A 13,229-nucleotide genomic window follows, 5' to 3' on the forward strand; every position below is an offset into this window, starting at 1 on the left:
GATGTGTGCCAGCATAATTTTCTCGAACAGCTTGCCTAGGATCGAGGTAAGACTAACTGGCCTATAGTTTCCTGGGTCCTCCTTCCTGCCTTTTTTGAAGTGTTTCTAGGTGTAACACATCACTGTTATAAGTTGCAGTAACAGTTTTCTGGTAGCAAGCCTAATGTGGGATTACCATTATAACCAGTTATAGTGTGTTAGCTTAGAGGTCTCACTTAAGTCAAGGCTCTGTTTTTCCAGGCACTTTAAAAACATATAGCTAATGGAAATGCGTGCCAGAAAGAGCTTATTTGGCACCATTCTTAAAAATTTACACAAAAATATAGTTCCTGTTTGGAGACCTTACAATAAGAAAAGTCCTTACAACCTTTGGCTTCAGTCCTGCAAAGGTTTACATGTTACAAATTTTACACAAATGAGTAGAGCCATCAAACTTAAAGGCATTAAAAGGAATGATTTCCTGCTTTCAATTATCTGACTGCTTTGTGAAATGAAACAATGGCCTGTGGATTTCTGTAAACATACACAGGCCCTGTCCTGCTCTGCAAAACTACAGAGGAGGAAGAACTAGGCATTTCCTGCCATCTAGTGGCTTGAATCAAGAACAACAATCTTGGTTTCTTTTAAGGTTTAGAATATTTAAAAATTCATATTTCTGATCAGCACCAGGAAGCACATAAAGAACCAGAGGAAATTGCTTTGCTTGGCTTCTAACAGCAAAAGATTCCATGTGCAATTACCAGGGTTTGAAGTGTAGCTTTTTATTAGCAGTGGCCCACACAAGCCTACTCTTTAGCTGGTATAAAACAGTTTAGTTCCACAGGAGTTGGTTCCAATTTAAACAACAGAAGATAAAGTCCTATGCTAAAATGCTGAAAATCAGATGACAGGCTTCAAGAAGACTTCTTAGTTATGGGTTCTGCTTTCTAGAAAGCGATTGCATATATTGTATGTATAACATTGAAGGCTATTTTGATCTGAAGGGAATACTGATACCTTAAAATATTTTAGACTCATATTTTAAAGTATTCCAATGGGACTTCATTACTAAATAAAAGGATTGGCATAGCGTTAACCCTTTCCCAATGTCTCTGTGGCCACATCTGAGATGCTAACTGCGCAGTAGCCTAGTAACACTGTGCAGTAGCATGCTGGACAAAACCTGTGCTAATACGCTACTGTGCACTAGTATTAGGGTACTGCACAGTAAGCATCACTAAATAGCTATGTGCCAGCACTACTGTACAAAAGCACAAGTTACTGCACATAGATTTAGTACTTGGCTAACCAAGTACTAAACTGAATGTGCTGTAACTATGGTGCATTAATGAACATGTAGATGTGCCCTGTATGCAGTAAATGCAGTGTGTCACCCTTTGTGTGTAGCAGGCTCTCAAAGATAGTCTAAGAACCAGTACACTAATTTCAAAGTGTCAGTCTGTGGCTCAGTGGATAAAAAAAAAATGTTAGAGAACAAAGCTCAGATTACATTTGGACTACAAGGGAAACAGATTTAGTGATCTCAAATGTGGCCCATAGAGAATAACTGTCCATATTATTATTTTTTAAATGTATATCCCACTATCAGACAGTACATGCTGCAGGTCAGGTATTGGCAAAGCAGTTTGAGGAAGCTTTCACAATGCCTAACTGGTAGCTGGTTTTAAATCCTTCACTTTTATAAACAGCAGGATATACGATTTCTTTCACCCCATAAATGGAGAATTCCTAACAACACTTTGAATATGAGACTCTTGATTTTAGTGTAAATTTACTGCAAAAAATAGCAGCAACACCTTGTAATTTAACAAAAACTTGCTGGTCAAAACTTTTCCCATTCTTTTCTAATGAATATGTTAAAATATTCTCTCCTACACCTGAAACCTCTTTGGGGTTAATTAAAATGTTAAAATATCATCTTATGATTATTCTCAAGCTCCTTAGCAATAGGACTTACTGTTCCTTACTGTCAGGATTAACACTATTTGCATTTCCCTCTTCTTTCTTTCTAACATATCACATCACACTTTGTTCAGAATTTCTCCTGCTCTCTGGAGGACAATATATCCCTGAAGCATTCAGTGAACAAACTTTTCCCATATGCAGACACACAATAAGAACACTGAAAATGAGTGCATTGTGTCTGTAGACACTCAAGGCTCAATTTTCAGTGTACATTAAGGTCTGCAGTGAGGGACAGTGATGCACAAGGACAACCATTTAAAGAATTACAAATGAAGTGCTTAGTGCAATGCATTGCACTTCCTGATCGTACATCTCATTTGGAGTCTAATCCTGCAAGCAACTGTTTCTGAATCATTTATTTCAATGGAAGGTGTCCTTTTAAGGGGGTCTAGGTTTAGGTTTAGGTTAAGTGTGCAGTCTGTCTTCAGTTCTCTCAGAGGTGTTTTCAGTTCCTTTTATTTGTGATGTTATCTGCATCATGGCAGTACCAGTACAGCATTTCTTTCTTTCAACAAATGCCTGGGCATGGGTCTCTGACATCCTACTGCATATCAGGAGTAACTATGAATAACATCAGTGAGAGTCATTCCTTTTCCTTGGGCTAGGGACCGACATTCAAAAAGCCTGAGCCTGAATTGATTAGTCTAACTTGCAAAGCTTGAACTGATTTGGAGGTGGATAGACATTCCCTTTTCATTCCAGAAATTCAGGCACATGAAGGGGGAAGGGCAGGGAGCAGAAGCCAGGCAGATGCCTGTAGAGACTGCTGGAGCTGCAGCCAGGGAGCAGAGGGGAGGGGCCAGAGCTAAGAGCCCTGCCCAGCTCAGAGAGCATGCTGGGATGCTGGGAGAGTCTGGTTTATCTTAAATCAGCAATGGGTCTGGGACAGACATTGCATAAACTGGTTTGACCCAAATCAGTTAAGTCTTATACTACAATCAACCAGGTTTCTCTCAGACCAGTTTCAGCCATTTTTGAACTAGTTTATGTGCACTGGACTTCTGTTTTGTTACAGGTTTAAACTAGTTTCTGATCACTTAAACTGGTTTATGTGTAATGTCTGTCCCTAGCCTTGGTGATAGACTACTGACTGACACATGTAATCAAAAACAAATTGGTAGAAGTTAAGGGCTTTATTGTTAGGGGTGATGAGACCAATGATGGAATAATGTATCTTCTCAGATACAAGTACCCATTTTCCAAAATTAGTTGCTTGAAATGAAGGGGTGCATTGTAAGGAAGAAAAAGTAGAAACAGCAGCTTCTGCTGCTTAAACCTGTGCCAAAAGGAAGCAAAAGGAAAACTGCATGCTGCACTTGGGGCTCTCCCCACCTGCTGGCTGTGGATGCCCGTCCACCCCCCACTGCCAGAAGCTCACAAAGAAAGCCTTTTTTTTAGCATTTCAAAACCAAGGTGCAAATTTTATTAGGGGTTTGTTGCATATGAGCAAATACTGGTATTTTTCTCAAAGGAATTGGTTGGGTTTTGTTACATCTCTACCTGCAGAATACTTGCTCCCTCAATATGAGCTTTTTTGCCATTGTTCCACTGCAAAAATCTTTTCTCTACTTGCACTGAACTCTTGGGAATTATAGATAGAATTGGCAGAATTTGTTTATTTAGTTGGCTTGCAAGATATAAAATCAACCTGGAAAGGTTTTTTTTTCCCCAACAGGAGAATAGTTGTTATCAGAATTAAGCCTGAACTAGTGGATGGAATATGAATATTTCCTTATTATTTTATGTGGGATGGCACCACAAACAGAATACAGATCTAGCATCATGATGAACCCACAGTGTTAGAGAAGGCTTGATATCAGGTAAAACAATGTTATCCATCCCCAACATGGCTTGAAGGATTTGACCCTATGCAATTAAATAAATCTTCTTGCATCTTCCAGCAAAGTAAACATTTTTGGCAAAAAAGCTATTCTGCATTGGTCAGAATATTTTCAGCTATTTGTAGCTCACATTACCTGAATGGTAGACAGAAGGCTTTATGCTGGCAGTAGTGACAACTCTTGGTTTTGGAGCAGAAACTGGACTTTCGCTGTAGCTTGTGCTAGGAGCTGGACCATGGGAAGCTGGTGCTGGCATATAGGACTGGCTCGGACTTCTAAAAGCAAAATGAAGCTGTGAGCAATTTACAGGTAGTAACAGATGTGATTATGAATTCAAGAGGTTTGGCAATTTCCATAATACCCCATGTGGTGTGTCCCTTGAAGCCACAGAAAGAAGACTGTGAGATTCATTAGCCTTTGAGGCCACTGGTGCCACTTCATGCACCAAGTGCAGCTTCCAGCACTATGTTTAATTTAAACATATAACTTCAATATGGAGGAAGAAGTTTGTTAACCAGATGTTGCCATGTGTTTAGAACTCTTTAAAGGTGGACCAATGGTATGGAAAACTAACCGCTGTGCAATCCAACTGAACTCTAGTTACATGTGTCACACAAGCTGAGTGTGATCCCCCTGAAGCAAGAGCCCATCTAGTAGGGCCAAACATTTGAAAATAGGCTTCTTAGTCTATTTACCTATACTGTGCTCACTGAAATCAAGGGGAAATTGCTGTTGACTTAAATGGAATCAAAATCAGGAACAAAATATGTGGAATTTCTGCCAGGGATTTATACTGGTGTTTTTGAGAAACTTTCCTCCACTTCTGGACGAGATTAAAGTCTTTCAAAGGAATTAGAGACTGGCCTTTAGAAACAGGGAGAGAAATATGTCTAATTTCTGAAGCAGGCCCCTTTCCAGGTTTAGATGGAGATCATAATGTATTAACTGAAGCACAAACACTGCATGTAATTTACAGTTAAGATGACTCTTCTATGCTTGGGAATGTACAACTCTGTCCAGAGCTCCAAATGGCTGCAGTTCAGGGCTGCGAGGAGGAAAGTCAGTCCTGAACGTATTCTGTCTCCCCTTTCTTATGGCTTATGTGATGACCCTTAGTTTAATTACAATAAACAGAAGAATAATTTGCAGCCTCCATTTAGTAGACTTATCATCACCTTGCTTCATGGTGCATTCAAAGATCTTGACCTAATTATTTCACTCATAAATAATAGTAATTTTTACTGTCAGAAAAACTGCTTATTTAACCATAATTATTGTGAGGGAATGACTATGAGCAAAAAGCCTTTGTGTTATGATCTCTTTAATCAAGCACTGCTATATTGCACTATTATCTCTGTAAGTAACTCTAGTGCTTGCTGAATCAGTATGAACCTGATTCTATAAATCTTTATAGAAGGGTTTGTCAGAAAGTAAAGTCTTCTAATTTTTATCTCCCACGTAAGCCAAGCAAGCAATAGATATGGAGGGTGTTCCTTTTGATTTCTTGTGTATGGTAACTACAGTAAACTCAGAGGTCTATGTCAAGACCCTAAAGAAACTGAAACATTGCAAGCAAAGAAAGCCCCAAAGAGACATATCTGAGGTACTGTTTTTCCATGACAATGTTTGTCCACACACCAGCCTAAGTACCATAGAGGCAATCTTATAGAGGAACCGTGTGACCCTATCCTCTGTACAGTCTAGAGAATGAAGGATGGACTACAGGGTAACTTTTCTTCAGGGGAAGCAAAGTGATGGAAGCTGTGTGATAGCAGCTGTAAAACAAGGACAAGGGTTTTACAATGCCAAGGTACTTGCCCTTGTCCACCAATGGAAAAAGGTCACGGATAGAGAAGAAAACTGTTGAAAAACAGCTGCTTGTTTGGCAATGATGTACAAGTTTTCTGTGTAAGTTTAATATTTTTTCAGTAATATTGGGCTGAAAAAGATAGGCATTACTTTATGACCAACCCTCTAAATACGAGTAACTTCAATGGACCTACTCAATAGAGTAAGATTCCTCAGATGCACAGGTACTAACTGGATCTGGCCCTTACTGTGAGGGCCCAGAAACTTCTGGGTTTATATATATAAATTTAGCATTCTTAAGACAATGATCCAAACGCATACATTACTCTGATCATGCAGGTGATCACTTTTCCCTCTGATATAACAATTTTATATTTTTTTATGTGTCGTGATACTTCAGGATGTGGACAGGTCTCTTATTCATTGATTTTGAGCCCAGAAAAGGACCATTACAGTTCCCATGCACAAGAAATTGCACCCAGATCTGTGCTGTATACTGGGTTAGATTACAGTCTCTTGTGGTCTTAATATTTATGAAGCCACATCAAAGTAGTCATAAAAAGATAAAGAATTAACTCTTTCTCAAAAATCACATTATATTGTCATCATTACAAGAGGTGTGTGTGATTGTCTGAAGAAGTGAGCACTGGATTCAAAGCAGCATCTATCTATATCAAAGTAGTCAACATCTATCTACTTTACAGCTGTCTTGGGGGGTACACAGTGACTAAATATATGCAAAGTACTATTACCTTGGTGAAAAGAACAATTCTTACTAGGACAGTCAGTGGCATAAGAGGATATAAAAAAATCCTGGTTTTCAGTATCTGTTCGATCTGCCTTGAGTGGACTGATTCTAAGGAGTGTAGATAATGTTTAATGATATCCCAGCAGATAGATAAACAGGGTACCTTCATTTAATGGGGATGAGGGTAGTTAGGAATCAGGTCATAGTGGCAACCTGGGAAAAGAACAACAGAAGGCAGAAAGAAGTACAAGAAGGAAACAAGTCAGAAGGAACAAATTCAGAGGCTCATATGGAGGGCTGCATCAAATGCCTCACTCCACATAGGAAGAGGAATTAAACACATCTAGGACTTGAAAGCCTCTTTTCTCTTCTCAGTCACATCTGCTTGTTTCCCAAACTCCTTTTTCCTTCAGTCCCATTATTTCATTGAGTATTAGTGAAGCTTTAGCTCCATGCGAGTAAGAGCCCTATATATTTCTGCTGGCAGCGTGAAAATTTTCCTGCCTACAGAGCTAACCCTATTTTGTGTGTGTGCACATATATGTGCATACATAAACTAGTTCTGAATTTAGAGTACCTGAAACTCGAATTATAATAAAATATTCGGATAGGTTTATCCTTGGTGTGGACTTGGCTGTACTGTGAGACGGTTTTATAACTTTGAGAACTGCTCTGATTTAAATCAACAATCACTGCAACAGAATCAAACTTTATGATACTGTTCATATCTACATATATTTCCTGTTGATTCCCCTCTGTAGTGTTAGAAGACACAGAATCATTCTTCTTTGTATCCCTGACAGAATAATTAAATAAATCAAAGCTTATCCCATTTTAGAACATTATCTTGAGGTTATTGGAAACTATTGTGCAGGTATAACAGAATTTACCTCTTATGAGGCTGTCAAAGGCTAAAATAAAGACAAAACAAATATATTCAGTGTTTCAAGCTTCGTGGGAAAGTAGTTATCCATTATTTATCCAACTTCATGGGAAGCTAGTTATCCAATAAACTAATGCAACATGCTACTTTTAAAGGGTCTCTGATCGGTATCTACTGTATAGAATAAGAGGTTAAAAATTATACCAGTTATACAGCAATCATTTGAATTATACTGGACCAGCATTGCAGACTGACTATATTTCAGTTCCAAAAAACCTGCATATGCTAGTACAAAGACTTGTTTCTAAAACTGAATTTTCACAATTCATTTGGAAGCTCCGAGTCAGGTTACTAACATTCAGACTGTTAGGAAGAAAAATCTTTGTATAATAATGAAGTATTTCCTAATCTTAATAGTACTTTACAACACTGAACTCAATTTCCTTGTGCATCCAGGAAAATAAAGTTTGCTAGAGAGAAAAATCTCAACTAGAGGAAAAAATAAGTTTGTCTCCAAATAAAAGACCAGCAGCACAACCAAGTTTAAAAAAATAACTATGGAATTGTTAAAAAGACACTAAAGTAAGGATGCAGATTAGATTTATTGCTAGAGGAAAAAAGGTCCTGTAAAACAAATAACTCATTATGCTACATCATTAGGAGTTTTAGTAAAGCTAAATCAGGCTTGGAAAGATTTGTCAGCTAAATTTCTGCTGCAGAAAGTGAAACAGTAGTTAAGCAAGTGATAAAAAATCCCAAGGACTGAAGATAGTTAAATGGAACATTAAAACAATGGGATCTGTAAGAAGCAGTGAATGCATCCCACCTTTACTGTAACAGACAACAGAATGTAAGAGGCAGCAAATAAAATACCCTTGAAATGTATTAGTCATCAGGAAAAGGAGAGAGGAAATATTTTAAGATCATTTTTGGTTAATACTTCTCTAGCAATCTACCAGCAGTATTAAGGTGACACGTTACATTTTTTAATGTGTACTATAGCTGCACAAGCTAATGGTTTATACCTCTTTTTAGACTGGTAGCTGATGGAGGTAGAAGAATGCTGGTTGAAGCTAAAATAAGACAAACACTGGTATTTTTATGCAAAAAAAAAACATCATTGGAAACTGAGAATTAAATATATCAGGGGAAATGGGACTTCTTATCCTATATTGAGTTTCCTCATGAAATATGTAATTAACATGTACTGTGACAAGATATGGCTAAAGCATTGATAACAAGCATTACTTTTATACAGGTTATATAACAGAGTGTTTAAGTGATATTGTGCCAAATTAATTTTAAACAGTAATGCCACTGCAATCTGAGTAAGGTGTTAAGGATTTGGTTTTCAAACTAAAGTGCTCCATAAAACACTAATTCTTTGGTTGTAGTTCTAGTCTGGCCACTAATGAGAGCCCTGCCATTCTCTATACATCAGCAACCAAAAGAAAGGTACATTTCTTGATTTGAGCACCTCAAATCAGAAGCTGAATGATATCTTAAGAAACTTGAATTAGAATGTCAGTTTTTAAGGAGGACCTGTTATTCTCAAACATGACACCCTGGGGTGCATTGAGATCCTTCCAAGGGTGGAAAACAGTGACAGCTTTAAAGGCTAGGTGTGAAAACGTGATTCACAAGATAAACACAGATGTCAAACGGGACTCGATAGTGATAACAATGTTCAGTTGTGTTGTGATCTTTCTGAATTCTTTGCAGCAGAACTGCTTTATTATTTTTCTGTAGTCAGAAAATGAGTGAAAATGAAGAGCTGGCATTTTCCACGGGACGCCTTAGGTCTAAAAAGGTTAAGAACCACTGAGGCAGAGCCTCTCTCTCAAGTTAGCTATGGTACATTCAGGGCTAGTCTATAATGAGGACAGATGGGGAGATAAATAAAACCACAGCACCAAGTTACTGCAACCAGATTTTCCCTTTCATCTACTGTATACATTCTGAACATAACTGGTAGGAGGCAAGACAGCAGTTTTCTACTGTTGAAACTCTACAGGTTCAAAATACAACAGATCCACTTACTTGCATACAAAGGGTCATACTTAAAAGCCTATATCAAATTTGACCTCGTGAAACACAATGTGAATGAACTGGATAGTCAACTGTGCTTTACCTGTTTTAAAGATAAATTGTGAAAGGGTCAGGCTAACATTATAGGCTTTAAAATAAAGGGAAGAGATGATCACTCAGTAATGACAGACTCCAAAATCATTTTGTAGCCTTTTCTCTGAAAATTCTTCTTGAGGAAAAGTATATAGTGAAAGCCCTTTTCCACCAAAGATAATCTTAAATCAACAACCTTAAAATCAGATTGCATTAGGTAAGAGCATTGATCAAACTTTTCTGACATCCAGAAGAAAACATCACTAGACTGGATTAGGCAAAGTGGAAAAATCTTATTCCTAATCAAGCTAAATAATTTTGTGTAGGAAGCAGAGGCTGAAAGCTGTTTTACAACAAAGCTGCCTCATATTTCAGCTTGAACCAAAATGTTCTATAAAACATTGTAATGGACAAGACTGTCTGATAAAAGCAGCAAAGGTATTCAGTTAACAACTTTTTTCTCCAATATTTTAGGACAAAGATTTCTAAAAACACATGTTTAAAGTTGGGCCTCTAAATCTATATTTTTGAGCACTGGAACAAACACCAGCTTCTCTCAATGAAAGCTGCTGGGCACTTAGCACTTTGAAATGTCAGGTCATTTGTCTGCATGACAAAATATGGAGTCAGGAACCCAGTGTTAGGGACTCATTAAGGGTAGAAGTCTGCTTCCCAAGTGTAAATGAAAAAGGGTTTGGAATTAAAAGGAAATGAGAAACAGATAAAGCATAATCTTCTGTTTCAAGGATTAAGCAGTTATGCAAATGACATAATCAAATTAAGACTAGTTTGATAAAACAGGGTAATTTTGTGTAGTTAGCATGTGATTTCTAGTTTGAAACCATCACGTTCAGGACAAAAGTGCAAATACTATTCATTTTTTAACAAAATGTATACATCACAAAGTGACTTGAACAATTACATTTACACCATAAATTATCATAGAAAATGGAAGACATCTAAATAATTACCAGTCTGTCAGAGTAATTGTTACACAGATATTTACAACCAAAAATTTAATTACCACATTTCCAGCTGAAAAGCATGTGTATGTGACTAAGTAATGCAGAATTTAACACTACTGTCATAAGAGACTTCTAGGAGGACATTGTTCTTTTAATTCTAAGAAGTTTTGAATGAGGGCTATGACTCTCTCACACCCAACACAGAATGTACACAGCCAGACACAGCATTTCTCAGTGGAATGTGTAGCCTGTGTGTGTGGTGCACAGATCAGGGAGGGGACCAGATAAGGTAGGGAGCAGAAAGCAGAACAGCAGATTGGGTAAAGGAAGAGAATTGGAGTAGCACTTGGAGAGGGTGTTGGGCTAATTTGTGACATGCTTGCTAAAATGGCTGGCCCACCACTAATGGTCTAGTAAATATACTGTGGAATAACAGGAGATACTACCAATCAGGGTTAAGTGACCTACTAGCATTGCATATATGCACAAAGACCAGTTCTGGACTAATTTACACCACATTAATTCCACTACAGTGCCTGGGGTATAAATTCAAGGAAGGACATGCAAGATTTCTTCCTCTGGTATTTTGTTTTTCAAAATGTCAGGTTCAGAGGAAGCTTCCTAGCATTTGCAAAGTGCTTTGATAATTAACCTGTCCAACCAAATCTGACTGCAAAGCATAGCTCTGGGATTTTATTTCAAGAAGACTCAGGAATTCTTTTAATTTCCAATGGATCCATCAATTGAAGGAAGAATTAATGAAGTACCTAGGCAACTTAAGTTTCCTGTAATATTTCCTGTATCAGTGCATATATTCCTGGCCCATTCCTTTTTTGGCAGATAATGTTCTGGAGTCAGAATAGCAGCATCAGGTATGGTGTCAATAGAGTTGTCACAAATGACAACCATGCTACAAAACTGAGGTGTTGTTAAAAAAAAAAGAGTCAGTTTAACTTGTTTATTTCTCCTTCATGTTTGATGGATCTACTTAAAATATACATAAATATTACTCCTCTCCCCTGATTTATAGATTCACAGAGTGATGCCCGACAACCCAGCAACTGTGATAATGTAAGTTCTTTGGTACTTAAATGTCAGAAGTCTGGAGTATTAGTTTTGGCATCACTGAGTGAAGTAGGCAGCAGGGAGAGACTGAACATAAGACTGTAGTTTTGTCACAAATAAAGAATCTTAATAATCAGCTGGGATAAATGCTCCTAAGTATAACCTGAAATATGTATCATGAAATGTTAAAGAGCACATGGAAATACTGCAAATTAAGAATTCTGTCATGTAAACATTACTACCAAATACAGTGTCTACTCCTGTACCCACAACTTGGTGCTAAGAGGAGCCATGGTGCTAAGTGCTTTCCAGAGCAGGCTGTAAAAACACGAATATACAGAAAGAGATAACCAACAAATTTGCTCTTCAGTGCTAGTGAAATGAAGTGTCAAATCAGTGAGACTGGTGTAACTCTCAAAAGAAATCTGGTGTATTTTTACTGCAGGATTACATCAGGACTAAATTTGGCTAAAAAAACCTAAAAAGAACCCAAACAAAAAACCTAAACCAAATAGTTGGGGGTTGCCATATGCCCTAGTTAGACAAATGTTCTCATCTTCAGAGTGCAAACACTTTACAAACTAACCAGTTTGAAGCTGACGTACAAGGACCAGTTTAAGCTCCAAGGCTTTTTATTTATGTTTTAAAGCTAATACTTGAATGATCAAAGCTTATTTTTACCATGATCTTAATTCCAGACAACTAATTGGATCAAACTGGGCTGCTCCACAGAGTGAATTTGATTTGGTGCTCTCCTAAGCCAGTCTGGGAACCCCCAAGAGTGAAAACAAAGTAAAAAAGGAAGAAGGAGAGATATTTGCAAATGTACCTAGACTGAGCAGAGATAGCACACGAAATAGTTGAAGCTGCTAGTAACATGTTCTTGGACCCAGTGAAAGGTTTAGGCTGTGAAAGGGAGGTGGGGGCTGCAAACATTTTGCAGAGGACACAGTAAAAGCATGAAAGCATGTACAAAAGAATTTAACAAGAACAAAAATAGCAACATCTCAGAATCAAGCCTTGTACAAGCTCAGAGACAAGAGGACCGCTGTATTACCAGCAACACATATGTTTTCTGTGGAATACATCTGCAGACTTACAGTGTAGCACAAGCAAACACATTCCTATAGAACACAAGACAAAATTCACAGGTTACCAAGAATATTAAAACTGGAGTGTATGGAGTGATATCAGAGCTGGTATTTCAAGCAAGTATCTTTTGTGTGTACGTTTGTAAGGAACAAGATGTTTGAATGGGAAGTCAAAGTAAACATCTCAATATTCAGACAATACTAAAGTGAGTGTGAAAGACTCATGATCAATATTTTTGTGACCAATCCCATAAGATATTTATACTTTTAACTATAAGAATAAGAATTTATTTTCTAGGCTTGTATTACATATTCCATTTTTATCATATTGCAGTTTAAATAAAGGTCAACGATAGGCTAAATTTATTTAACTTATGCCATTAATGCATGTGAAATGGTTTTCCACGTAATGGGAAATGATGGCATTATACTACACTTTGATTTCCTCCTACTGGCTGGTTATCTGACTCTCTACCATCAGTTTAAAAATATTAGTGAGTCCTACAAACTATGGCTAGGAAGAAACTTGCTCTTCTATCATTGTAATAAAAATACTATAGAGTCCAACAAATCATGGCTAGAAAGAAAATTGAAATATTAGCAAATACAAAAAAAGTTGTTATTTCTAAATATTGAAAAGAAATGTTTTGTTTTTGAACATTAAATTGTGTTAAAATGTGCAAGATAAAAGCAGCAAAAGCAAATAACTTTCGTAGCTTTTAGGAATGATTCATGTAAGAA

General features: G+C 37.4%; 1 protein-coding gene across 13 annotated transcripts in view; it reads right to left on the bottom strand.

Moving 5' to 3' along the window:
• The window catches only part of LDB3 (LIM domain binding 3), a 185,491-nt gene that overhangs the window by 21,498 nt on the left and 150,764 nt on the right, over positions 1-13,229 (bottom strand). For 8 of the 13 annotated variants that reach the window (XM_019555861.1, XM_019555860.1, XM_019555859.1 and 5 more), the window contains 2 exons: positions 8,272-8,319; positions 3,942-4,081 (listed from right to left, as the gene is read on the bottom strand). In XM_019555861.1, the coding sequence (XP_019411406.1) occupies positions 3,942-4,081; positions 8,272-8,319 (188 nt within the window). The remainder of the gene's footprint in view (positions 1-3,941; positions 4,082-8,271; positions 8,320-13,229) is intronic. The other 5 variants (XM_019555865.1, XM_019555864.1, XM_019555863.1 and 2 more) reach the window with 1 other exon arrangement.

The sequence above is a fragment of the Crocodylus porosus genome, unplaced genomic scaffold (genome assembly GCF_001723895.1).
Source record: "Crocodylus porosus isolate Cpor-Errol unplaced genomic scaffold, CroPor_comp1, whole genome shotgun sequence".
Taxonomy (NCBI): domain Eukaryota; kingdom Metazoa; phylum Chordata; order Crocodylia; family Crocodylidae; genus Crocodylus; species Crocodylus porosus.